This window comes from Neurospora hispaniola (genome assembly GCF_033458365.1).
Source record: "Neurospora hispaniola strain FGSC 10403 chromosome Unknown B0T23scaffold_2, whole genome shotgun sequence".
NCBI lineage: Eukaryota > Fungi > Ascomycota > Sordariomycetes > Sordariales > Sordariaceae > Neurospora > Neurospora hispaniola.
In genome coordinates this window covers 4,296,052-4,321,719 of record NW_026944407.1, presented here as the reverse complement: position 1 = coordinate 4,321,719, position 25,668 = coordinate 4,296,052, and the positions used below count along the sequence as shown (strand labels likewise).

At 53.7% G+C, this 25,668-nt stretch overlaps 9 protein-coding genes across 9 annotated transcripts; 3 read left to right on the top strand and 6 right to left on the bottom strand.

Moving 5' to 3' along the window:
- Positions 1–95: 95 nt before the first annotated feature.
- On the bottom strand, positions 96–1,780 carry B0T23DRAFT_94162 (mitochondrial carrier domain-containing protein). Its single transcript, XM_062842018.1, has 2 exons — positions 1,381–1,780; positions 96–1,294 (listed from the first exon to the last, which is right to left on the bottom strand). Exons 1-2 carry the CDS (start codon positions 1,415–1,417, stop codon positions 303–305), a joined length of 1,029 nt encoding a protein of 342 aa, XP_062696068.1. The 5' UTR covers positions 1,418–1,780; the 3' UTR covers positions 96–302.
- B0T23DRAFT_94161 (Dor1-like protein) lies at positions 1,781–3,812 on the bottom strand. The gene has a single exon (XM_062842017.1). It carries the CDS (start codon positions 3,456–3,458, stop codon positions 2,145–2,147), a length of 1,314 nt encoding a protein of 437 aa, XP_062696067.1. The 5' UTR covers positions 3,459–3,812; the 3' UTR covers positions 1,781–2,144.
- Positions 3,813–4,500: 688 nt separating this feature from the next.
- B0T23DRAFT_311171 (uncharacterized protein) lies at positions 4,501–6,021 on the bottom strand (the record flags this gene model as incomplete). The annotated part of the gene is made up of 1 exon (XM_062834628.1): positions 4,501–6,021. One exon carries the CDS (start codon positions 6,019–6,021, stop codon positions 4,501–4,503), a length of 1,521 nt encoding a protein of 506 aa, XP_062696066.1.
- Positions 6,022–6,922: 901 nt separating this feature from the next.
- B0T23DRAFT_426863 (uncharacterized protein) lies at positions 6,923–8,894 on the top strand (the record flags this gene model as incomplete). Its single annotated transcript, XM_062840019.1, has 2 exons — positions 6,923–7,654; positions 7,725–8,894. 2 exons carry the CDS (start codon positions 6,923–6,925, stop codon positions 8,892–8,894), a joined length of 1,902 nt encoding a protein of 633 aa, XP_062696065.1.
- Positions 8,895–10,330: 1,436 nt separating this feature from the next.
- B0T23DRAFT_311460 (TLC domain-containing protein) lies at positions 10,331–11,496 on the top strand (the record flags this gene model as incomplete). Its single annotated transcript, XM_062834640.1, has 2 exons — positions 10,331–10,813; positions 10,888–11,496. 2 exons carry the CDS (start codon positions 10,331–10,333, stop codon positions 11,494–11,496), a joined length of 1,092 nt encoding a protein of 363 aa, XP_062696064.1.
- A 1,692-nt stretch (positions 11,497–13,188) lies between these two features.
- B0T23DRAFT_426861 (cytoskeleton assembly control protein SLA1p) lies at positions 13,189–16,965 on the bottom strand (the record flags this gene model as incomplete). The annotated part of the gene is made up of 5 exons (XM_062840018.1): positions 13,189–13,214; positions 13,282–15,120; positions 15,183–15,240; positions 15,316–16,626; positions 16,768–16,965. The coding sequence occupies 5 exons, from the start codon at positions 16,963–16,965 to the stop codon at positions 13,189–13,191; spliced, it is 3,432 nt and encodes a 1,143-aa protein (XP_062696063.1).
- Positions 16,966–18,663: 1,698 nt separating this feature from the next.
- Positions 18,664–22,257, bottom strand: B0T23DRAFT_94012 (putative AMP deaminase). The gene is made up of 3 exons (XM_062842014.1): positions 22,084–22,257; positions 19,365–21,984; positions 18,664–19,305 (listed from the first exon to the last, which is right to left on the bottom strand). Exons 1-3 carry the CDS (start codon positions 22,091–22,093, stop codon positions 18,915–18,917), a joined length of 3,021 nt encoding a protein of 1,006 aa, XP_062696062.1. The 5' UTR covers positions 22,094–22,257; the 3' UTR covers positions 18,664–18,914.
- Positions 22,258–22,887: 630 nt separating this feature from the next.
- B0T23DRAFT_93987 (UAA-domain-containing protein) lies at positions 22,888–24,854 on the bottom strand. Its single transcript, XM_062842013.1, has 3 exons — positions 24,137–24,854; positions 23,688–24,031; positions 22,888–23,625 (listed from the first exon to the last, which is right to left on the bottom strand). The coding sequence occupies exons 1-3, from the start codon at positions 24,459–24,461 to the stop codon at positions 23,017–23,019; spliced, it is 1,278 nt and encodes a 425-aa protein (XP_062696061.1). The 5' UTR covers positions 24,462–24,854; the 3' UTR covers positions 22,888–23,016.
- On the top strand, positions 24,467–25,087 carry B0T23DRAFT_402878 (uncharacterized protein; the record flags this gene model as incomplete). The annotated part of the gene is made up of 4 exons (XM_062838723.1): positions 24,467–24,516; positions 24,607–24,705; positions 24,793–24,867; positions 24,961–25,087. 4 exons carry the CDS (start codon positions 24,467–24,469, stop codon positions 25,085–25,087), a joined length of 351 nt encoding a protein of 116 aa, XP_062696060.1.
- Between the last annotated feature and the right edge of the window lie 581 nt (positions 25,088–25,668).

Sequence of the window (25,668 nt, the reverse complement as noted above, 5' to 3'; positions counted from 1 at the left end):
CTTTGATCGCTAATTGTACATGTCGTTAATCGCTGAGCAGAGGGATATCTATAATGGTGGTACAAACCCCAATAACTACAAAAACACCGTTCCATGATGAATAACCAAAATCCGTACCCATACCTACCGCCTGCAGTATCTTTTTTTCCCCTTTTCCCTGTTCGACCATGAACGTCATTCCATGACCTTCCCTTCCTGTAGCCATAATTGGCCCTTGACTTTCCCTTCAGGTCTTTCTTTCTGCCCCATCGATCTTCCAATGTACCAAAGTGACCAACACCCTTCCAACTTTCCCCTTCAACTTACAGCTGAACCTCCTCCGGCCCCCTCTTCGTCCACGCCCCCTCCGCCCGTCTAATCAGCTCCTCATAAACCGTCCACGCCAACGCCGAGCTCATCGCCTTTCTGCTCATCCTGAGCGCCAGTCCATCCATCATGCTCCTCACCCCTTCCTCGGCCAACATCTTTCTCGAAGCCTGCACCATATTTCGGTACTTTTTCGGCTGCAGCTGGATCCTCGTCTTGACCGCATCAAACGGGTTCGAAATAATCGAGCAGATGATTGCCGAGAAGACACCCGAGGCAAAGTTGATCGAGGCGGCGCGGGATTGGCTCATGCGTCCTCCGTCTTGTCCCGCTGCCTCGAGGGTGGTGGATAGTTGTGGTGGCTGCGGGAAAAGATTGCTGAGATGTTGTTTGGATTTTTCGTAGAACAAGACATACAGTCCCGCGTACGGCGCATCGCGAATGGCGGTTGCGCCGAACCCAGCAAAGAAGCCGCGCGCTCCCTCGGTTCGCGCGATATCCCGCGCCGCGCCGGCTAAAGAGGTGTACTTGTAGAAGCTGCTTTCGTACCGGACCTTGAGGACGGTGAGCGGCATGAGGATGAAGCCGGCAAAGGAGCGGGCGACGGCGCCCGCGAGGAGGTTGCCTGTGTTGGAGAGCTTAGGGAGGGAGGAGGATGTCTGGTTTGCGTTGGGGGCGACAATGCCGGATGCGGCGGCTATGGTGGGCGCGGCCGCTGCGAGCGAGGGCAGATGGCGCGCGGCATTTTCGCGGATGGTGTTGAGGGTCGTGAAGTAGATGGCGGAGCCGAAGCCGGTGCGCAGAGCTGACGGGAGGGTGCCGCGCCAGAGAGAGGGGAGGAGGCCTTGTTGGGAGGAGCGGAGCTCGGCGAGGGCGGCGCGGAGGGAGTGTTTGCCGGATTGCTGGACGCGGGTCTTGAGGAGGTCGATGGGTTGGAGAAGGATGGCGGAGAGGACGCCGGAGCCGAGACCGGCTACGAAGTGGAAGGCTGTTTGGTTGGGAGGGGATTGAAGTTAGCGAGGAGGTTTCAAAGGTCACAACGATTGTGATGGAAGATTCGGACTGGAAACATACTGGACTTTGTGCCCGATTTACGGGAACCATCGGACATGGTTGCGCAACGGTTGGCTGACGAGCTTGATGCTCCCCTTTGCTCGGTGGGCGAGAAGATGACGACGGAAAGAGAGGGTTCAGTTTAAGTGTGGCGCAAACCGACCATGGCCGTAAGACGTTTCCGCTGGGGAGAAAAAGAGGAAGGAGAACAAAAATCTGAACTAGAGACAAGTGAACATCGTGACTGCGCTTCCGTTTCGTGTGTTGAGATTTGCCGTGGATGTGGAGGGAAGAAGCTACCGGGAAGGATGCTGTTGCCGGAACGGCAGGGACAAAGAATTCCAAGTATGACGGCATGGGAGTCGCCGATTATTTTTTTTCGGGACTGCCCCGCCGTTCGGGAACGGTCTCTCTCCACCCTGCCGCTGCGGGGCCGCTAACTGGCTCCACCAAAGACCGAACAGGCCGGGGCCCCGGAAGCGGCCTCAAGTTAAGGTAGGCCCACTTTCAACCTCTTTTGAAGAGGGCCAATCTTTGGAGAGATATACTGTTCGAACACAAGGTAAACAAAGGGCCCCTAGTGAGAATATAAGTGGTAGGACCAGGAATGTCTGCAAATTTATGGTCCCTCATGTGTCGATATACCTATCCCCGTCGGACATTCCGTTGTTAGTTGGGGGGTCCTGAACACCAAATCCTGATTAGTTGTATTGTGTAAGTCTCGGGTCGAGAAGCTCTAGTTTGATTGGATATTGGTAGATTGGGTGTTCATCCAGGCGGTTTTCTCATTTCTTCTGATCCCCCACAATCGACTCCAGCCTTCCAGCCAAAGCCCTATGCCTCTTTACAACCTCCACCCACTCCTCCTCCGCTTCCGGTCCAAGATCCAGGCTGGCCAAGAACAGCCCAAAGTCGCCTCCCAGCCTTCCCAAGCTTCCAGCACAGTAAAGGACCTGCGTCAGCAGACTATCCCTTGAGGCCTGATCCTTCACTGTGGGCAAATACAGCCTCAGTGTTTCCAACAGCATATCCACCAAATGTAGCGGAAACGTCGCCAATGCAGCCGGCATGGGTTCCAGCGCATCTTGTTGCTTCAACGGATCATCCGAACCCTCATTTCCATTCCCCTTTGGGGCAGCAGGGGGGAATATGCTCCTAAACATACTCACAATCGCGAAGCTCTGCTCACGGAAGATCTCAATGTACCGCTTGAGGTACCGCTCCGTTTGCTGCCCGCCCGACCAGGCATTCCCGCTTCCAATCGCCTTTTGCCTCGCCTTTTCCTGGTCGGCCAAGTCACGTAGTGGTTCCAAGGCGTCGAGCATGTTCACCAGCGTCGCTAGTCGGCAGACCAAGAAGAGGGCCCCCAGCACCCGTTCTTGAGAGTCGTGACCCTTGCTTGTGCCGGCAGCCTCCAGGTCAGGAAGAACGCGCCGAAGCCAGCTAATCGTGCGTAGAGAAGCAGCTAGTTTGAGACCTGGGGATTTTAGACTTTGGATGAGGTTGGCGGCCATAGTGCGCATGGCCTCATCTGCCTGGGCGGCGATGGAGGTGACGAGAGGTGAGTCCGGGTACAGCGAGTGCAGACGGCGAATGTGGCCGTTCAGGTCAAGGGCAGAGGAGTAGTTGACTGGGGCAGTGGAGATGGCTGTTGAGAGAAGATTGGGCAGCTCCAGCACGTCGACAAGCCGCTCGACATTCCGAGAGAGCAAGAGGGCCTTTTTGCGCCGGAGGAGGACATCGCTCTCGCTGGACTTGCTGTAGTTTGTCGAGAAGCGGACGGCTTCGTGATCGAGCTTGGGGATGGAATGTCGCAGGTCGGCGGTGCTGGCTGCGAGGGCAGGTAGGCTGGTGCGGAGGGTGGAGTGGTGGGTTGCTGATTCGATGACTTGCTTGTGGGACTTCTTTGAAAGAGCCTGAATGGATAGAAGGAGACCATGTGAAGTCTGGGCGAGGGCTTGTGGCTCGGTTGTCTCCAATGCTGTGAGAGGTTGTGATGAGAGACTGGTGAGATACTCGAGTGAGCTTGGATCGGGCGCTGGCCTGGATGATGGGTCCCCTGAGGGAGGGGACAAAAGCTCGTAAAGGAGATCTGCCATTTTCACTTGGCGATAATTCTAATGGATGACGCGGCGAAAATATCGAAAGATTGCCCAAACTCAAGGACATCCGTTGAAGCTCTCTGCTGCCTCAGCTAGCTGCACACGTCAACTCTCAGGAGGTTGCCCACTCAGCCCAGGACCCACCCCTCGAGGACAACCAAAAGGGCCAGAGTGAAGTTATGAATTGCGATGAGAGATCGATCTCAAAAAGCTCCTTTTGTCCGAGGTTCCACCTTGTAATTGTCAAGTACTTCAGTTTGGTTCGAATTGCGATTCATGGAATTACCTGATGATGGGAGTTTCGTTTGGCCAACAGCTTTCTTCCCTGTTTCATTAGATGGTTATTTGGTGTTCTGCTTGGAAGAGGAGCGGCGATGCAGCAACCCACACGATGGGAAGGGAAGCCCGGGGGGAGGTGGTCAGTGCGCGACCCTCAATACCTAGGCAATAGCGCTGGATTTGAAAAGTTCAAGTCCAGCGGGTGAGTTACAGGGGCCCTAGGCAGCAACATCATGATATTCTAGATCGCTTCATGTTGAACTGTACTATGTACTCTACAAAATCCTCCCTTTTCAGAAAAACTCAGTACCTATCCTCTTGCTTCCTTCGTTTAGCTTACAGGCAAAGCCCAGATACCTAAATCAGCATTGCATCATGTCTCATCAAACGACTGCACCTCCCACGACACTTGTTCTTTTCGCGGGCCATGTCGCCATCACCATACCATCTTCAAAACAACACCCGACATTGACTGCCTACATTTGATTTACCAACGCGCCTCGCCCGCCAGAGAGCCGCATGCTATCCGACGATGCGATGTCATTACAGATTTCCATGTTTCCCTCCCCAACTTCTTTCAACTCCACACGTCATAATACCCGTTCGCCTGTCCATTCCATCGCCGCTCCAACTCATCTTTCCTTCGGTTTGCCACGCACGGTTTGGTACCATGGGAACCGGCGTCTTCGTGTCAGAGTCCTCATTGAACTGTTTTCTTTCCTGGCCGCTGGATTGTACGCGGATGGTTCTACGTTTGGTGTCATTTTCCTTGTCGACCCCAATCTCCTTTATCCGCACGGCTTTCCCCGGTTAAGGCAGCAACTCCAAGCATCGCCGAGATAAGCTCCCAGATAGTAACACATTGAAGCCAGTGCAGGAGCTTCAGCATAAGACCAACCTCCATTGGCGGCTCGTTGAACGGATGATTCTCTCCCTTCATCGTCTTTTCCGCACTGGACTCGTCGCTCGTTTTGGCTTGTCTTTCCACTGTCCGCCGTGCGGTTGAATTAGACTCCCAAGGGCTTTCACTGTCCTGGTCGTCATCGACCAGTGTCGTGCCGCCCGAAACAGTCTTCGGCGTCGTGGTCAAATCAAGGCTGTCAAGATCTATCGAACCAGAACGGCCAACAGAGTCCAATCCGGCGGCCCAAGCTATATTCTCGTCTGTCGATGGCTTCAAGTTTGGGAGAGCATCCGTCAGCCACAGCGGCCTAGGTGGCACATCTGTTTGCAGCCGCGGAATTCTTGCTTCAGCAGTGTTATTGCCGGCTGTTGGAAGCATCACGTTGTCGGGGCGGACAGACGTCCTTCGAGTGTCGGTCGCCGCCTCCGAGTGCATAGCTGGTGAATAGAAAGCTGCTGGTTGGGGCTCCGGGATCACGATCGGAATGCTGTGCATATTCTCCAAATCCATGGCCTGTGAAAGATATTGGGCTTCCACGTCCAGGGGCAACTTGGCAGACGAGTATCCGTTCCTCCACTGGAACTTGATGGTTGCTTGGTTTTGCGGCGTGTCTTTACTTCCCCCGAACTTGAATTTCTCCCTCGACCAGTTCTTGAACTTATCCCGTTTCCTAGCAAGGGTGCCGGTCACTTCCACCGTCAGATAAAAGGCCCTCGCATTGTGCCCGATGGCAAAGGCTGTGTGAAAGATGGGGCCGTGCGTCGGTCGCTCCTCAAGGAAGCTCTCGTCAAGAACCCACTCGAGCCTGTTGTAGTTCGGACACCCGTCAACAGACCGGAGATAGCCAGAGAAACGCCAGCTGTCAGCGATGGTTTGGAGTTTTTCTTTTTGCCTGCCAACACCGCCAACCTCGACATAGCCCCCTACTCCTACTTGTGGTCTGAACTCGTCCAGTTGTCGGGTTTGTATCGATTGTCTGGGTCCGCTCAGTTGTCTTGGGCCATAGTGGCCGGTCATGAAGACAGCCGGTTCACTCTTCTGGAGCATATAGTCATCTCTTCCTAGGGTTACGGCGATTTTTGCTGACTGAAGCCTGCAGTCAGCAGGTTGACGGAAGGCCAGGTCAAGGTAAAGGATGCCGGCGGGATAAGTGTCACTAAGCCGAGGACCCGGACCCCCGTTCGACATCTTGCCCCATCTGGACCTTGAGCAAAGGAACCGGCAATCGACTTCAATCTTTCCAATTTTTGATGTTTGTCCGATAGGTATAAGGGGCGGAAGACTCTCGGGGAATCGCCCATAGTCGACGCGTGTGTAGTTGGGCGCACTTCTGGTTGCCCCTTTCCACGACTTTGACTCGGTTTGATGATATGCCATATGGATGATCCAGAGCGGAACGAAGTCGTTTGTGATCGGGTGCGCGCAAATCAACCAAGCGGACAGCACTTGCCGACAATCGCTTGGGAAGAGTAGCGCTTATCTGCGTAGAACTCACAAGCACATCTTCCTGCCGCAACAGCAGCTCCACGCTCAGCCTTGTTACCTACTTGCCTGCGTAGGAACACCTCCCAGTCGGCCTAGTGCAGCTAAGCCACTCGGAATTCATTGCTCCCATCATTGGTCTATCATGCAGGCTCCCAGCCGCAGTGTGACCCTAAGGAAAGGTGAAAACCAATGGCTCAGGTTGACTCAAGCACTGGCTTGCATGAAGAAGAGAAAAGGAAATGAGGAGCCTCGCCAGATCTGGAAAGATACCTACATGAAGGTGGATGGTAGGGTACAGCTGTCACAGCAGCTTCGAAGATAACTGTCAGTCGGTTAACGGTCCAATAGTCATGAGCTGTCTCGTACGCTTTCTTACACCCACGCCTGATCAGGTTGGGTAACAAGACCGTCAGCTGCTTACATGACATTCAGAGCCTTGTGGCTACTGTAATCTCGGGCAAGTGTTGATCCCACCGCTTCGAAAGTCGTCCTTAAATGGGCACGGGTGCCACTCAGCATCCCTCAGCGACATCATCCTTGTGCCTAATTGAAGATGAACCGCACGTCAGGAACCCGTACTATGCCTCCCATACTGCCGGCATCATATCCATTTCATCCAAGATCGAGACTGAAATATGATGCTGATGGTTACCTACGCCATAGGTCGAGATCGAGGTATGATGCTGATGGTTACCTACGCCATAGGTCGAGATCTAGGTATGATGCTGATCGTTATGATCGCGATCGGTGTATCCGCCACTACCATCGCTCACGGTCTCCCATCCGATACATTATGGATGAATTTGAACATGGGGATTCACACCGAGCTGACAGGAGTTTGGTCACTGCTTCTTCATCTCAGTTTCCGCCAAAGACCTCGCATCCCAAATTTTCCGCATCACCCCCAAATGTCCCACAGCATCACTACGAGAAAAGTGACAAGAGAAAGACCACGTCTCAGAGGCTACATGAAATGGAAGATTTCCCGTCAAAACCCATTCTAGCACCGAGCTTCAACAACCCCACGCCGCACAACAGTGAAGATCAACCTTTGCCGTCTCCGGCTTCGGAAATCCGAGTGGAAAGGATTGCCTTTGATGCTGTGCATGATCCCTCACAGTCATCAAAAGATATCAGCATTCAACTTGATGTTCCTATCGAGCATGACTTGAGCCCATATTTGGAGGACTTCTGCCGATTTCGACGCTTGGGAAGGTTCAAAGAGGCTAGGGATATCTATCAGTCGAAGCTTGCTCAATATAGCACCATCCCGTACATCTTTATACACTATGCGGAGATGCTTGTTGTGTCGGGGGATTATAAGAGCTTCCAGGAACTCACTTTTCCCGGCCTGAACGAGGAAAAGGATCCGAAGAGCGCGACAGACGGCAAGCTCAAAACCAATTTTGAGCTCTTGAAACTTGTCACGCGCTCACCGATATGGAATTATACTGTAGTGGCGTTGGAGACTGTTCGGCGCGTTTTAGAGGACCTTTATAATGAAGAAGTAATAGGATCAACAGAGGTGAGTTGGCAGACCAAATTATGAGTTCTGTTTTAAAGATCTCGCAAGTCAAAATCTAACTGGGCTTTAGATTCAAATTCTCTCCCTTTGCCTTCAAGTATTGAGTTACTTGAAAGCATCCTCACACAGCCAGGTTGTGGCCCAAGCAATACAGGATGCCAAAGCATTGTTGGATCTGGAGCTCCTCTACTATCGCTTGCTGAGCGAAGCTCGTGTCTGGGACTTCAGGGATCTGCTCGTCAGCACCGTCTTACTATTTGGGTGGCTAGAGACCATCGCAATGCTCTTCAAAACCAAAGATTTGGACGGGGCATTTGCGCGTATCCACGAAGATTGGGCCCAGTTGGAGAGCAGTGAATCCGTCATACTTGGTCTCTTGGACGTTTTCACCTCTCTCATGTTGCAAATCCGTCCTCTCGACCAAGGAGCTGAGTTGTTGTCACCAACGTTAGTCGAACATGCCCGCGTTTTTGCGGAATCCGTCAAGAAGGATAACGCGGATAACACAAAAACGAGACCTTTCATTCAGTGGATTCTCGCTAAAACATGGTGGGAAACTCGCCCAACATCAAAGCGTCCTGACGGGTTTACCATCAATGACTTCCAGGGGCTCTTGCTTGAGCAAGGGGATGGTATACACCTTCCGGTTTTTGTCCCCAACAAGCATTTCGAAAGGCCTGACTGGGCACTGGTTTCCGCACGGCCAAATACAGCGCAACGAGAGGCCGTCGAGGTTGCACTAGGAATGGCCATGGAGGGAAACGACTTATATCTACAAGCCTTGGCCTTAAAGATTCTTTGTCTGCAATCTCCCGATCCAACGGGGCCGATGAATGTTTTGTCTACTGTGCAACTTGATTTGCAAGGTGATATGGAAGGCTTCCTAGGCACCTGCCTGGCAAGATACCTCGTGCCACAGGGACAAAATGAAGCCGATGAGAAGGAGCTTTTGCGAAACTTCAAGCAACTTGATAACGTCTCGGGACGCTCATATCTCCATTCCGTTGTTAATCCTTCGTTCATTTGGGCCCGGGATGTCATTCACGGTCATATTTGGGCGAACTTCACTGGGAAACAGACCCAGACACCTGACTGGGCAATGAATCTGAGGATCTATGGCCCAAGGCTTCCTCAATACGTCGCCACTTTCATCGAGGACCACTTTCGTTTATCACGGAAATGCCGAATAAGGGCGAGGAAGCGTCTTCGAAGGGTCCCGCGCAAGCAAGTGGCAACCTAATGGGCTTAGCGGCTGGCGATTCCAATGCTGAAGACGATACAGAGGAGAGCTTTGAGGACCAGGTGGCAAAGCAGATGAGTGAAAGGTTGGCAGGAGCAAATGAATATATTGACCAGGTTGGGAGCCTCGACGATCTTTGATGGAAGGCAATATGGATGCTGGAGTTTTATGTAGTTAATAAAACGGAAACGGGAACTCTGATGACCCTATAGCGCGTACATACAAACCATCAAGGTTTATGCAATCTTATGCTATCCAGGCTAATCCAGATGAGTGTGTTGACCTTTACACTGATACATTTTGACTTGAATGGTGCACAGTGAAGACAGGAGTCATCCGCTTTCCAGTTGAGTGGTGCACATGATACCGTACCCTAACCCTCCCTGAGTTGAGCTCAACTTCTGTGCCTCGGCTGCTTTGTGGTCAGGGGAACTGCAATGGACCAAATGACGCCCTTGCAGCAAAGATGGCGGGACAGGCACGTCAAGGGGCAATAACACTTGTGACTTGGGGAAGAAGTCATTCAGGACCTCTTAAAACATCCATGGGATTGATCGGGCTATGAATTTATCCTTCAAATTGCCCCCTCATCGTAGCCTTAAGCAGCTTCCATTCTTGTACTACCACTTGACGCATGTGATTTGGAGCATTTGGACCCGATAAGATAAGGACAGCGTCAGAGGTACCTACCTCTAGGTACCTAGCACAACGCCAAGACGCCCAAGATCCCAACAAAACGCACAGTGACAGGCGGGAGTGACAGGGCCCCATCCATCTCTTTGACTTTCCTGGTCTGGACTGCCCGAATGCCATGGATGCCTCCCCCAAACAGTTGTCCAGCTCGATAAAAAGAGAGGCGGTCCCTATTACCGAAGTACTTGACGCTTCCGAAAGCACGAATGACAACATCGCACATGGCACCACACCCTCATTTGGTGGTCCCAACGTCCATCGTGTAGATCAAGGAGGAGGAAGCTGTTGCTTCTCCTGATACTATAGTATAGTGATAATTGTCCCAACTTCTCTCTCTTTGCATGACCTTCGGCCGTGATCATATATAACACCTATCCGCCTGAGACTCGTCTCGTGCTGGCCTCTACTGTTCCCATCGCAACGATCCAGCTGTCAAGGCCTGGGGCTGCGGACTGCTGTTCGCTGCTGCACGTTGACGGTTGCAGCTTTGTCGACCTGACCTTGTCAAAGCTCTAGACTTCCGGGGTCCATTTGACAACCTACCTTATTTATCTCCGCCTCTGCCTCCACTAGAAGCCACCTCGACCCTGGACCCCTTCCGTCGTCCTTTGGGCTGCCAACCTGCCACATAAGCTATCGTACATATAGCCAGAGCTTCCCAAACACCGTCACCGACAGAAGCTTGTGTACATTCCGCAGATACCAACACACCTCCTCACAAACCACGCCGCCGCCGCGTCGATATGCGGGATCCCTTCCCGTTCCCCCCGATTCCGGCTCTGGCCAAGGCCACCCAGCCATGGGCCGACCGTCTCTCTTTGCCGACCCTGCCGCTCCATGTCCATGAAGTCATTGGCGCCGCCGCCCTCTACACCTTTGTCCACGTCGTCGTCTCGCCCATCGTGTCCAACCTTTTCTTCTCCAAGTACTACCCCAAGCACTCGCGCTCCAAGAAGGCCAACTGGGACACCCACGTCGTCTCGCTCGTCCAGAGCACCCTCATCAACGTCCTGGCACTATGGGTCATGTACGCCGACAAGGAGCGTGCCGCCATGGACTGGGAGCAGCGCATCTGGGGTTACACGGGTGCCTCGGGCATGATCCAGGCTTTGGCCTGTGGCTACTTTGTCTGGGACTTGGGCATCACGCTGCTGAACTTTGATATCTTTGGCTTCGGTCTTCTCGCCCACGCTGTCAGCGCACTTGTGGTCTACTCATTTGGATTCGTACGTTCTTTGTGCTCCTCCCCCCCAACCCATCTCCCAACTCTTGCCAGCAACTAACAATGCCCGTCAACCAGAGACCCTTCCTCAACTACTACTCCACGACCTTTATCCTCTACGAGCTCTCGACACCCTTCCTTAACATCCACTGGTTCTTCGACAAGCTCAACATGACAGGCTCCCGTGCGCAGTTGTACAACGGCATCGCCCTCCTCGTCACCTTCTTCGGCTGCCGGCTGATCTGGGGCACCTGGCAATCCATCGAGGTCTACAAAGACATGTGGAAAGCCGTACACCGCGCGCCCACGCCGGAGTACATCCAGTCCTACTACAACACCACCAGCTCGACCATCGATGCCGAGAACGTGATGCTCTTCGCCGCCAAGCCTGAACCCATCCCCGTGTGGCTTGCTCTGCTGTATGTGGCTAGCAACTTGACGCTGAACACGCTGAACTGGTATTGGTTCTTCAAGATGATTTCGGCGGTGAGGAAGAGGTTTGTGCCTCAGGACGAGACGAAGGAGGAAAAGTCTGATCTCATCGCTGGTAAGGAGGAGAGGGAAGCCAAGTCTACCGCCACCGAACAAGCCAAGCGCCCCGTAATCGTCAACAGACACCGTCGTCAGAACTCGATCGAGGACCTCATCCCCGACAACGAGGAGCTCCGCGAGGGGACGATCCAGTAGGACTAGCGCGCCTTTCTGGGACTCCCTTCTCTTACGCGCCCGCCATCCTCACTACCTGTGGACGGGGACGCGGTTGTCCATAGCCGCAGCGCCAGCGGGAATCACGATGATGATCCGTCCCTACCAGCGCTGAGGCGTGTTATCGAGGCCATGGGCGCAGGTCATAATGGTAATAGAGACCTGCTCGAGTTGTTACCGTTGCCACGTCCGGAGAGCGGGAACGGAGAAGAGCCTCTGCTGCTGCTAAGGGATGTGATGCCGAGAAACTATGTCAGGACTATAAAGGAACTAAAGAAGAGACAAAGATACGGAGGGGGAGGTTCAATTCAGACTGACAAGCGCTATGACCACAGAATGTCGGATGACAAGAGGAGACCAAGGAGTTAAGAGGCCGGCATAGAGATGGACTAGGCGCCAGTGTCGAATTCATGGTGACAATCACGGTGTTTTACTCGCCATATCTCTTTTGGATACATCGTCAAACAAAATAGATGAGTTGAAGAGGTTTGATCAGCGGACTTACGGAGTGAGGTTACTCTATATAATCTTTGCAAGCGTTTCTTATTTTAACAATGGGACAAGGATCAATTGAAGCGTATGCATTGGCTTTGTACGGTAGGTAGGTAGGTAATATCTAAGATATGCAGCCATGATATCGGTTTAGGGTCGTTCAGGGTATTTTGTAGTATAGGTTAATGAGAATAATAGACGATTGATGCAAGGCCCTTACTCTCAATATAGTCGGCGAAGCGCGTCTGTATGGTGAAGTGATATTGATGTATACCTAGCTAGATTGCACAGTCCACAAGTCCTTACCTACTGCTTGATCCGAATCATACATCAGATTACTTTTACATCACGTAGATCATGAAAAGTCAACCTATACGAGGATGAATCGGTGTGTAAGGCCCCTGATATGCGATGCCAGCAGTCCAGATAGGACGAAAGGTAAGACCTGAGAGACCAGATGGCAGGTAAATAAGATCTTTAGTACTGTGACAGGTGCTGGCATCGATGTGCCGTCACAATCACATCAAGTACGATCGATATGTTCAAGTTTATCCACCATCGGTAAGAATAGAAGAAGCTTGAAGTGCCATTGTTCGATACATTCATACGTGACAAACTTGTTGGGACTTTTATGAGTTTTCATTCACATCCAAGAAGAGGTAACCCGAAACTTGACAATCCATCCTAGTAATTATCGTATTAAAAAGTTATCGATCTTGTTACAAAAAAAGATTGCGACGATGCTATGCGATCCGCGGTGCTGCTGCTGCTGCTTCTTCTACTGCTTCTACTTCATCTTCTTCTTCTTCTCCTCCTGTTTCGTCGGCGTGTGCGTCTAATTGTGTTTGTTTGTCTCGGAGAACTCGCTAATGCTTTGCACCACACCTCACACCTCACTAGGTACCTTTCCCACCATGGAAATTCCCACCACCCAACCTTCCCAACTCGCTCGCATTTGCGTTTCCTTTCACCGAGTTCTCTTCTTCACTCCAGATTCACCTCGCTCTGCATCACCCATTTCTTGGGTAGTCCCGCACAGTCTATTAACAACCAGCCCCAACCAAGCAACAAAACTAAACCCAACCACTGCACGCTCAACTACAGGCAACCACTGTACGGAACCCACCCACTCACTCACTCACAAGAATCCGGCAAAGCCTACATGAATTGTATGGAGAAAGCTTAGAAACCGAACGGGTTATCGGGAGCTAGTAAATTGTTAGCACGTTGCCTTTTACTACAACAAGACATGCCTTCTTATGCGGGAACACTTACTAGCAGCAGCCAAATTGGCTCTCCTCCCAGTCGCCTGCGGCGCCAGTTTCTTCGCATCACCACTAATCCCAAACCGCACAGGCGGCGCCGGCCCCGTCTGCTGCGGCACCAACGGCTGATGCTGCTGCTGGGGTCCGTTTCCAAAGCCCTGAGTGAAGCTCATGCCCGTAGCCTGAGGCTGGAGAGGAGGCGGGAGTCCACCACCGACGTGACCGTAGCCGGTCGGCTGGGGCATAAAGGGTTGTGGCTGTTGTTGAGGGAATTGACCGAAGCCGGTTTGCTGGGGCTGCATGCCCGTCATCATGGGCTGTTGTTGCTGCTGCTGCATACCAAAGCCGGTAGGCTGGGGCATGAAGGGTTGTTGTTGAGGCGGGAATTGGCCGAAGCCGGTCTGCTGGGGCTGCATGCCCGTCATCATGGGTTGCATACCCGTCATCATGGGCTGTTGCATCTGTTGTTGCTGGGCCTGCATCTGGGCGGCGTACTGTTGCTGGAGACGTTGCTGGGCGAGATCGCCGAGGCTCTGGCCAGGAGGAGCGATCTGGGGTGCCTGGAAGCCGGTCATCTGAGGCTGGATAGGGGGTGGCGTGAAGGCGCTGGGTTGAGCGGACTGAGGCGCCGAGAGGGGGCGGGATGGAGGTGGAGCAACAAGACCACCCGGGGCCGCAGTGAACTGAGGAGCAAGAGGTCTTTGACGGGCAATGTTCTGAGGAAGGATCTGTGCACCAACAGCAGGAGGTTGCATACCGGTGAAGAAGCCGGGAGTGGCGCCGGTAAGCTGAGGGACCTGGGCAGGAGCAGCAGCCGGAGCCGGAGCCGCGGAGGGCGGAGGCAACGTGATGGCCGGTTGCACAACTGGTGGAGGAGCGACCTTCTCGGGTTCCAAAGGCTGGGTGAGCAACGACAACTCCTGCATCGACTTGGTAAGAGCCGCTGGCGGAGGGGGAGCCGGCGCATCAACCAGAGCTGGCGCAGCAGGGGCCGGAGCGGCAGCGGGTGCCGCCGCAGGAGCGGGAGCAACGGCTTGCGCAGCCGGCTCAGGGGTTTTCGTCTTGGTGGGCTTGACATCCCAAGCATCATCATCAAAGCCACTGGAAGGCTTCGAGGCAGACGGCGTTGGCGTAGCCGCAGCCGTAGGAGATGATGACTTGCCACTACCAGCACCCGAGTCCTTAGAGAAAGCGTTGGGATCAACGGTGTTGCTGACCTCGACGGGGGGCGCCGGCCTGCCCTTCTTCGTGTTGTTGCGGAGCGCACCTCCTGGCCCAGAGAAGAGTCCTCCCTCACCCTCTTCGCCTTTCTTGTTCCGCATGTACTTGTTGTCCAGGTACCGCATGACCTTGATGATATCACCTTCACGCAAGCCCAAGTTCCTCAGCACAGTAGCATCAACATCTGGCAAGACACTTTCGTCGATAGCCTCCCGCAGGAAAGCTTGAGAATACCGTTCGCACAAACCAACCTGTATGTCACAACCAAGGAAGAAGTTAAACCAGTCGTAGTCGGGCTTCTTCGAGGAATCGATGGTAGCGCCAACCCGGGAGCTGGAACCACGGTCTCTTTCCCTGTCGCGCGTCGATCGACTAGACCTCGAAGACTCACCGGCGGATCGCTTGTTCCTAAGATCGGATAGGGGCTTGTCTTCGTCGAGAGATTCGCCAGTTACGCGCTCCACGTACTCGAGATCCTCAACTGACATCTTCGAGACGGGCACGGCGATCTGCACACCGTTCATCTTGTGGAGCCTGATCTTGCCATCCTTGACACCGAGGAACTGGGCCTCAACGCTGAAGGACTTGGATCGATCGGTCCATGTTCGCACTTTGGAAGGATCGGGCTCTGCGACAAACTGTCAGTATTCTGCATACTCTGAAAAAAAATCTGGACATGGTGGTACTTACTCGACTTGCTTGACGACTTGGAGCTGCTGCTCTGACCGGGTTCGCGCCTACTGCTTCGCTGTTTTCCTCTCCTGTTAGCATCTGTGGCCGGCAAACTACTACTTCGTTCTTGCAATTGCAATCCTGGGCCTACCTCAGAGTTCCTCTTCTGCTTCTCCTTCTCTTCCTCGCGCTGGGCAGCCTTGATAGCCTCCTTGGTCAAGCGCGCCTCTTCCAGGCGATTCTTCTCGACTTCCGACATGCCCACGGCAATACCGGAAATGGCCGTCTCCGGCTCTTCCCACACGCCGTTGATCTCAATGTAGCTGCTGGGAACCACACCCTCCTTGCCGTTCTTGATGCGACGCACCATCCACCACTCGTCACTCTTGGTATCGTCGAGAATAACTACCTCATCACCAACGCCGACAGTAACCTCGTCCTCACCCTGAGCCATAAAATCATACAGCACAGCGCCCTTCTTCTTCTTGCCTCCGGCTCCCGCGGCAATGATCTCCTTGAGTCCCTCGAGGCGCACAGTTCCGGCCATGTCGCCCAGCATCGCGACGATCTCTTCAGCGGTGTCCTTGGCGCCCGCATGAAAGTCAACGCTCTTGCTTGGTCGCACAAGCTCCATAAACACGTGCTTGCCCTCCCGAGAGTAGTGTGTCATGCAGTCGGCCCGCCATTCCTGCGATGGACCGTCATGGGAGTGTTCCGGTGCTATGAGAATCATTCCCGTCCTCAGGTTGATGCCCAGCGTGGTGGGCATCTTCTTCTTCTTGCCCATCACCGACGTCATCTCGTTGATGTTGTACATGTGGAAACCGCCAGGGGTAAGCGCGGCGGTCTGAGGAGGAGGAGCCTGGGAGGTTCGCGGGCTAATGCCATAGTCGTCGGTGTCGTGGGCTGCCGACTGAGCGGGCGGCGGCACCGGTCTGTAGGATTTTTGCTCCGGAGCAATTTGCGAATCGCCCCGCGGGCGGCTCGGAAGCGGCGGGGACCTTACCTCATTTTCATAATCTTCCGAAGCGTATGACTGTCGCTGGGGCTGGGGAACACTGATGGGCGCTGGAGGTTGGAAAGAAGAGCGGTTGGCCATAACTCCGGCGATGGCGGCGGCAGCAGGGTTGGAAGCGGCGACAGGGGTGCTTGGCTCGGAGGGCACACTCCTGGCGGGCAGGGGCGGGCTGGCTACATCGACGCTGACGCTGGGTGTCCTCTGCGGAAGAGGCGGAGGGGGGGCAGTCGCTTCTTCCTCCTCCTCGACCTGGCCAGCCTGGCCATCGCCCAGCTCGATGTAGTTGGCGGGCGCGAAGCCGTAGTCGCCATCGTGGCCAACAAGGATCCAATCGGGGTCGGAAGTGTCGAAAACTGAGAGCTGCGCATCCTCGGGGAAGGAGAGCTCTTCGTCGGTCTGACGCGTGTACTCGTAGAGCGCGCGAGCGTATGATACGGGTTTCGCCTGGCGTCATGGTGTGCGCGGTCAGTTCAAGTGATCCATCTGAATGCCAAGGCCAGCCAGCTTGCTATCCTCCAAGCAGGTACAAGTGCCCAGATGACACTGCACGCAATCCAGATCTAGACCTCGGACCACATTACATACCTCCTCAATGTAGTTGTTGGGGATCAAGCCGACGGGCTCGTCATCGTCGGCGGCATTGGCCTTCTTCTTTGCCTTCCACCAATCGTCCTCCTGACTCTTTTCCAACACATAGAGAATGTCGCCCTCGGAGATTGTCAACTCGCCCTCGCCCTGGGGCGTGTAATCGTAAATGGCCCTATAGACGCCGAGGAAGCCCATGGCTGCTGCGGGAAATCTGCTCGTATGATGCCCTTTGGATGGCAGCCGACATGAACCGACGTAAGGGAGTTGCTGTTACGAAGAAAGGAATTAAGGAAAACGAAAGGCGCTGTGGTGCGAATGGTGGCTGGTGGTGTGGTATCACAAGTCTTGGTTCTGCCGGGGAAGGGGGGGGGGTGTGTGTCCGGTAGGAAATGGAAACAAGGAGCGAGCGGCGGCGGCGGCGGCGGCGGCGGCGGCAGCGAGTGAGAGCGGGTGACGCTGGGTTGGTGACGGGTGACGGGGGTGCGGCGCTGCGGCTGCCGGGCAGATGAACGAGGATGGAAGCTCTTCTAGAGTGTACGGGTGCTCCTGAAGCAAGGGGTAGCCGCTGAAGCAAGCACTGTAGGTATGCCCGCTTGCGCGTAGGATTGCGGCCGGCCAAGGCCCTCCTGTATGGTACCTACGGATAGGTAGCCTGTAATTTCGAGCGAGGGAACGTCGGGAAGATGTCGACGACAGCGAGCACGCGCGGCTGCGGTGACCCTGCGAGGAATTTGACCTTTATCGTGATCAAGAGTTTGGAGTTGCGGTCGAAATGGTCAAGCCAAGGGAGACGTTGGAAATTACTCTCTGTCCAAGTCGTGGACCCAAGTGCTCGTTTAAAGGAGCCAGTTCGGGGGTGTGTGTTCGGGGGGGGGGGGGGGGGGGGTCGCTGAACTTGGGGGAATCAGACGATGCAACGAAGCGGTCGCGAAGGCGCCGCGATCTTTCATGGATGCTATCACCAAAATGTATATTTATGTAAGGGCAATGTCCACGGGAGATCCATTCGAGATCAAATCAAGCGTAGCTAGGAAGTGCATTATTGACCCGAGGACAAATGAACACCTTGTTCGTACCTTACAATTTGAACCCCCAAGAACAGGTACGTAACCTCCCAGCGCTGGAGGTGTATGTACCTACCTTTTATTTGGAATAACTGCAGCGCGTCTCGATGGTTCAATTCAACCCCAATGACCGACCAACAACGTCGAAGCAAGGCACTGGCGCAGGAACGAAAGATTCTTGTCCAATTCGAAGCCGAAAGAGTGAGATGGTGCAGGAGCAAGCACAGCCCAGCCGCATCTTGAGCGCTTCCGGTACGGCATAGCACCTGAATACCTCGAAAGCGCAACTTTCACTTTGTTACAAAAGTGTTGATTGGCCGTAATTGTGGCTTGATTGTGACAGTCAACTTGGGCTCTTCTTCACGCCCAACTTTCACATCAATCAATCAAGAAACAGCAGCCAGCTGGTCCCGACCGGCAAACCCGGGCATTCATCAGCGATCTACTGTAACCGCACGTGTAGATAGCGTCATATCCCGGGTTTTCCCTCTTGACATTTGGGCGCCTGGTGGATCGTTCATTTCAGGTCGGGGGTCCGCTGGACTCAGCGGGTGTCGATGTTATTTATACGCCCCCTGAATTGCATTTGTTTCGTCGTAACTCCCTCGCGTACGGTAACGTAATCATCAATACAAGCTAGTAGTAACTATTGTCGACCCCCTTTTTCTTGGTGGAGATAGCCTGACCAAAAGTCTATTCTAAACGCCAGTTCAACGTAAATTATACCTATAGCGATAAGATCACTCTCTGAACTCGGTTCAATATTCTGTCAAGTCTATATAGCATGACTCCAGATACCAACACCACTTGCATTACCCAGCCAGTCCAGACCCAGAATGGCCCAATGTCTAGATATCTTCAATCAAGACGCCCTTCATTCACTCACTCACATACCACCTCCAAACAATCAGGACAGTCTTGCACAGGCGTACTCCCCACCTCCTGCGCCATCCCCACCGTAGCTTCTGGAGGCTGCATGTCCTCCATATAATCCTCCATTACAATCACGCTCGGTGTGTCCTTCCTTCTCATCACCTCCACCTCGCCGACGAATTCGCCAGATGAGGTGATGTCAGCCACCTACGGCTTGGCATCGCTCTCATGCAACGAACTCTGTCGGGTACTGGTTTTGCGCCCCTGGCTGCGCGACATCACCCCGGGGAAATACCTAGGTTCGTGCTCGGGGAGATGCAGCTCCCTCATCGAGTCGGTGAGGCCAGTGGCGGTTCCTGTTCCTTCGAGGGCGGCACTGGGGAGTCCCAGCTGAGGCGACTGCTGCATGGGGCTGGGAAGGGTCTGGGACTGTGAAAGGGAGTCGGTTCCCCCGTGCGGAGCGGGCTGCAAAGTGCTGGTGTTGAGCGATGTCTTCGCCTCCCCAATGATAGCCTTCGCAGGCGGCGCCGGAGATTTGGGGGCTGCTTGGGCAACAGCTGCCGCCGATTCGGCTGCGAGGGCATTGTATCTTTCAACCCTGTATTCATTCACTTGTCAGCAGTCGTCCACAGGCTCAACGGAAGAACATAAACTCACATTCCCCTTTCCTCAAGTAGAGTTCTATAGCGGAACTCCTCTCTGCGGTCAGGCACGTTGGTCTTGACCATGGTATTGCCCTGGGCTCCTGGCAAGTCAAAGTTCTTGCCCAGCCACTGCTCCTTGATCGAACGCTCGTAACCACTCTGCTTCACAGAATTCTTTGCAAGCTCGCACATATCCACCGGGCTGAGCTTGTAGATCTGTGCCGCCACCGCATACTCCTCGATAAGCGGCTCCTTGGTGAACGCAAACTGGAGAGGATCATCCGTGGAGAGCGACACGTTGAGGCCACGCTTGAAGTATTGGTGCATCGGGTTTCTCTCGTATGCCAAGAACAACGCGTTGTTGCTCAATGGCGACATGGCAATGCCAATTTTTTCAAGGTAGAAGACGTATTGCAAGACAGGAACCTTGCGCAAGAGAAGACCGTGGCTGATGCTGTGGCAGCATAAAGCAGCGACGGCAAGATGCTCGCTGTCACCCGCTTCACCGCAATGGGGACGGAGGACAAAAGTGTTAAACCCACGCCTCTTGCGCCAATGGTTAAGCGAGGCCATGTTCGCATACAGGTAATAGATCCAGTAGCTGTAAGGAGGGTTCTGCTTGCCGTCCCAAATCTTAGGGACGGGGAACTTCCTGAACAGTCGTCGCTCGACCTTGCTTTCATCGTCGACACTGTCCAAACCAATGACTCTCTGCAAGAAGATGTGCAGCTTGGGGTGGCTGGAGGGATCCTTAGTGACCTCGAACAAGGGCTCGAAGATGTTCCTGACAATTTCCTCAAACGTGTTTACGCCGCCACTAGCTTTGTAGACATCGTAAAGGCGAGGAATCTGGACGAGCCAGCGGACGTTGTGAGAGAACAGCTTGTTGTCGACAACCCAGCTGGCAAGCTTGTCCCACTCATCGAGGGACTTGCCGTAGATGGACACACGCCACTCAACCATCTGGTATTTGCTAGACTCCAGATCCGCAATGACTTCCTTGGTGATTTCGGCCAGGTAGCGTCCGTTGATAAAGTTATCGGTCTTGAGGAAGATGGTACGCAAACGCGACTCGCCAATTGGGTTATACTTGAGGTTGAACTTGTCGAAGCGGTGGAACGAATCCGTGTGAGCATGCATATCCAGCGTGTCGATACTGAGATCGTAGGCTGTGAGGTTGAGACTCTCGAATACCTCCGCTAGCGTCAAGTACTTGCCATCTCTGTAAAGCACAATCTCGTCCGGATACTTCTTGATCTTACTCTTGATAAAACGCAAGAGATGCTTCTGGTTCATGCAGGCCGAGTGGTGAACGTGGGTGTCAACCTTTCTGACGTTATAGAAATCACGATGGGGCACCTTCTTGCAGTCGGCCGTCTCATCGTATCCTTCCAAAAGCACATAAAGATCGAACCGCTTCTCGAGGTACTGAAGACGTCTGAAGGCAAAGCTCTTGCTAGGTCCGTCCGAGGAGACGGACAGGATGGCTTCCAGATCCAAGTAGTACTCCCTCAAGGTTGGGATGTTGATAGCTGGCTGATCGGCCTCTTTGTCCTGGTCGTTGCTGTAGATCTGGTAAACACCATTTTCATCCAGTTTATACGTAAAGTCATCCGAACCAGGCACAGGCAACAAGTCCTCAAGCACAAAATCTTCGCCAATATCCTGCCCAGGTTTGCGCCTCTTGCCCGTCCACTTGTATGGGGTGCCAGAGGACCCTTCGTGCTTGTCGTTATTCAGTATCATGCTGTTCGCTAGGCTGTTTCCTGCGCTCCACGCCGGGCCCGGGGGAGGAGGATAGATGACCCAGCTAGGATCATCCTTAGGGTTATCATGCGGCCCTTGGAGGGACAGATTGATGTACTTTTGCCGAAGATCAATGATCTTCTGAACGCCCTGAAAGATGCCAGTAAGCTCCGCAGTGATCTGAGGGTCTGTGTCCATATAAGTACTGCTTCCAATACCAGAGACCATGCCGGTGTTCAGCAACGTCTCCCGCTGAGCAGCCTGGTTCATCCTCCCCGGCAATGGCGAGCTGCCGGTGACAGTCCGAGTATGACTATAGCTGCCAGACAGTCGCGGCATCTTTTGCCGTAGCGAGGCCTCGATCAGAGGATCATTGGCAGGGCCGGCCTTAAGCCCGGTGCCCATTGTGGACTCGGGAGACAGGATGGCGCTCTGGGCAGAGTCCGTAGGGATGTGCCTTGTTGCAGTGCCGTGGCCTGGCGCGATGAATGGGCTGCCAGTGGGAGTAGCGTGGCCGTCTGTAGGAATCTGGTTTCTCTCGACCTGGCTTCGTTGATAGAACAGCTTGGCGTCTGTCTGAGTCATCTGGCGCTCGGTTACGGCGTCGTAGAATGTCGTCTTTTTGGGCATATCTCTGAGAAGCATGCCCTCTTCAATCTCTGCGTCTGTCGAGTGGTTCCCGTTGTTGGCCAGGTCGCCGTGGCTACCAGCGCTGCCAGGCCTGCTTCCAAGGTGGTCATGCTCGATGGTGTTGTCGAACTCTGTGTCACTCGTTTCATGAGCATTGTACTCTTCATCGTCGGAATCGCGAGCCGGTAGGTGGCTAGCCGCGAAGCTGGGAGACGTCGGGCTTGACGACTGGGTGTCGCGCGCGTATGGGGAGGGTCCTAGCAGGAGATCATCAGACCACGATCATGGAGGCATTGGAGAGGACATTGGCCAAGGACGGGATCAATGCGGGGGACGCTGTGGTTCCTGCAACTTACCACCACACATAGTAGCAGTCTAAAAGCGCAAAGAGAAGGTGAATCGTTGCTGCTGTATTCGGGTGTACACAGCGGAAGGAAGGTGATGACAGCGAGGGGCAGATTTGCAGATTTTCCCCGCTGGATGGAAGCCCCAAACAACGATTGGCCGTTGTCGTCTTTGGGCACAGTCACAGTTTTACCTGTTTGCTTGTTGTCCGACGTATACGACGGGTGACGACCTTTTGGCAAGGTACCGGACTTGTGCTTTGTGTTGGTGCTGTTCTTCCACTTTGGTGTGGTCTAGTGTTTAGGTTTATGTTGGGTTCAAGTCTAGAGGACAACAGGGAAGATTGACTGTCAGAATCGAACGCCCAGACCAAAACCCCTCCAAATTCTGATCAAGACTGATAGTCCGATACGGAGATAGATAGGCCTATAACTGCCCTGCCACACAAAGGTGGTTTAAACTCTTGGGTTACCAAAACCACGGGCACCACCAAGAAGCGAACGGGATCTTCCATCTGCCGTCGAATGACGCATCGCAACCCCACCATAAGGCTCTTGCAGAGTTGCAGGGGTGTCTCCCGTCGATGGACCACTAACAAGCTCCCTGCGGTCTCTTTCGGCCCCATTTCTGCACCCACTGCGCCTGACAGAAGGACCGCCCGTAAAAAGGAACTGCTTGCATTCTGACCCTACCGCTGCAAGGGCGCAAGGTGGCTCCTGGAGACAGACCCCTGAATATTTATCAACAGGGCGGTTCCGGCCCTTATTCTCGGTCACTTCCGGCAACAAACAGTCAAACTATTACCTAAAAGCAGACATCGAGCCCTAGGATCGGTGCAGAATCCGAGTTTCATTCCAAACTGTCAGTCGGACACGGTTATCCCGGCTGCTATCGAAGTATCAGCTAAATTTCCACCGTTACAACAAATCAACCCCCCAAGCGGATCATGCCTTTTTGAGCGGCGCGGACGAGACCCTCCGGACCGGAGCCTTCTTCTTCCCATCCAGCGAGTACAGCCCGCCAGCGCCGAACACTATCACGGCTCCCACCAAGGTTCCAAACGCCAGCTTATTCCCGAACAGCCATATGCTCAGCAGCAGACTGACAAGCTTCCGGATGTTGAGGACGATGGTGACTGTCAACGCAGTCGAGGCAGCTGCCAAAAGATTGACTCCGCGGATGCAAGCATACTGGGTCAGGACGTTTAGCGCCAGATAAAACAGTTGACTGGGAATGTGAATATTCTCCAGGAACTTCTGGATGTTGGGCGACAGATTGGGGTACTCCTCAAAGCCCGGCAGCGGTAGAGTCAAGGGCGCACTGTTGGCCAGTTTCTTAAATTGCGTCGTCAACGACGGCCAGAAAAACAGAAACAGGGGCAAGGACAGGAGATGCGAATAGAAGAGGTTCTCCTTCCAGTGCGGGCCATATTTCTTGTAAGTTTCTTCCGTGTAAAGGCCCATGACAGCCGACAAGCTCTGGGCAACGAAGAGAATAGCAAGTCCAATGCCAAAATCCGAGTTCTTCTCACGAGTCTCTTTCTTGCTCGATCCCTGGAATATCTGTCAGCATCCGTATCCTGCATGGATATCCATTACATTGTTGGGAAGCGCACCTTGCTCTGCGCGTCAGACCAGGCCGCCGCAATCACACCCACGGTAAGGAGGAGTACGGCTACAATCTGGATTCTTGAATATCTCTTGCCCCACAAAGCTCCAGCAATCATTGTGGTTATGCTTCCTCCCGAGCGCAGAATAATATGTACGGGTACCGAAATGTCGTAGCTAAAAGCATGGTTATTGAGGACATTGATGGCAAAGAATAGCGCGATATTGATCAGCCATCGTTTAATCGGAACTTGGTTTTTCTTGAGGAAGAAGGGCGGACGGCTCCAGTCGATCTGGGAAGGCAGGCCGACGAGGGCAACGAAGAGAAATTGGACAAAGGTCAAGAGTGTACCTGCGAATGTTGGGAGATCGTTAGCTCAATGTCCTCGTCTCCGTGATATCCGGGTTGCAAGCAATGCGAAGCCAATTTGGCTCAAGATGGCCGATAGCAACGTACCGGCACCAGGCTCAACTTTGATAATGGACTCAAGCGCAAAGACATTGGAACAGCACCCGCCAAAGATGAGCGAGAGCATAACTCCTATAGCTATCCATTGCGGAATTGTCTCGATAAACATGCGCCCAGCCAGGGCCATGGCGCGGCTGAAGAACGGACGGTTGTCGTCAATTCCGTACATTTCAGCCTTTTCGAGAGACGGAGCAGCATTGATGACACGGGGCGAAGGTTCCGACACAATGGAACCTCGGTCGTCGCGGTTCTTGTTGCTGTTTACCGAAGTGTGCTGCGGTTTAGGCGCCTGACGCCGACGTGAGGCGGCCATGGCGAATGGGCAAGTCGGGGCATAAAGCCGCTACTGGAGAGTTGGGGGCGACGGAGTGAGCTGCCAAGGGGGGCGCAGTCGGCAATGTATATAGGCACGTAGGCAAGATTCGGGTTGTTGTTGGTTGTGATGTCTTTTTGGGCAGCCTGGAAATAGTTCAAATCGGCCTGTGTCCGAAGCAAGCAACTTGTTCGTCTGATGGCGGGGCAGACAGGGAACGTCAGTCGAGTCGAGTCGGGTACCGGTAGTGGTTGGGTAAGGTAGGTGGTCCAGACGTCTTCGAACCCTTGAGGTTGGGCCAGAGCTTCCCAAGAAAAGCAAGCGTGGGTAGGAAGGTGACAAGGTCAAAGGGAGAAACAAGTGATGATATTTCAGACGGGATGAAGAAGGACGCGATGGAAGAAATGTGTACACTCGATTAGTTCGGAACCTTGCGTCGGGGCTGGCAGCAAGCAGAAGCAACCAAGTGGGCTCGACATCAACTAGATGGAATTTCCAGGCTCAAAGCTCCAAGGCGACCCGACGTCGCGCCAGAATTCCATTCGCTGGAATTGGTTCAACGTTACCTTTTTCAAACTTCCATGTGGCCACAATTCGGGATGGTGGAGATCTGCCCGTGGCAGTAGGTTTCAAGCAGATTCGGCTGGCTTGACCCACCATTTCCACCGGAACAGCACCAGCACGAGCTTCAGCTGAAACCGACTTGTCCACTGATCCAGGCATTTCGGTCCACTAAAATTCGCAGGGCCAGCGTCCGGGCGGGACGGGAATGTGAAGATGGGGATCGATGGTCGGGTGGCTTGACATCTGCCGAGCCAGGATCACACTCTTGACTGTTCTTAACTTGTCTCCGCCGAGACCCTTAACCTTCATTCACCAGCTCGAGATTGTTTACGCCCGCAGTAGAGATACCCTGCGTTATCATGTGGCCGATGTCTGGGCGGTTTCTGAGATCCCGTCTCATCTTGCTTTGGCTTTAAAGTCGGCTTGCATGCCCAGATCTAGGTATGGAATTGGATGATATACCTTTGGGTAATTAATCGACACCGCGCGTGCAGAGAGACGGGTACAATGCAGCTGGAGCCAACGGACCGCAGGATAGGATCTGTCACAGACAAGCAACTTATCCAGTTTACCGAGTACGCGCCATAAAAAATGAGAAGTTTACCTCTAGATATATGTGTGGAACAGTCAAGTTCAATTAAAC

What these genes read in the sequence shown, in the direction of transcription:
- B0T23DRAFT_94162 (XM_062842018.1), bottom strand. Translation starts at nt 1,417, where the DNA reads ATGTCCGATGGTTCCCGTAAATCGGGCACAAAGTCCA. An exon ending in TAAATCGGGCACAAAGTCCA is followed by an intron (nt 1,295 to 1,380) that starts GTATGTTTCCAG and finishes CCAACCAAACAG; the next exon opens with CCTTCCACTTCGTAGCCGGT.
- B0T23DRAFT_94012 (XM_062842014.1), bottom strand. An exon ending in CTACTTGAGGAAAGGGGAAT is followed by an intron (nt 19,306 to 19,364) that starts GTGAGTTTATGT and finishes GAATGAATACAG; the next exon opens with GGTTGAAAGATACAATGCCC.
- B0T23DRAFT_93987 (XM_062842013.1), bottom strand. Translation starts at nt 24,461, where the DNA reads ATGGCCGCCTCACGTCGGCGTCAGGCGCCTAAACCGCAGCACACTTCG. An exon ending in CAAAGTTGAGCCTGGTGCCG is followed by an intron (nt 24,032 to 24,136) that starts GTACGTTGCTAT and finishes CAACATTCGCAG; the next exon opens with GTACACTCTTGACCTTTGTC. An exon ending in GGTCTGACGCGCAGAGCAAG is followed by an intron (nt 23,626 to 23,687) that starts GTGCGCTTCCCA and finishes CAGATATTCCAG; the next exon opens with GGATCGAGCAAGAAAGAGAC.
- B0T23DRAFT_94161 (XM_062842017.1), bottom strand. Translation starts at nt 3,458, where the DNA reads ATGGCAGATCTCCTTTACGAGCTTTTGTCCCCTCCCTCAGGGGACCCA.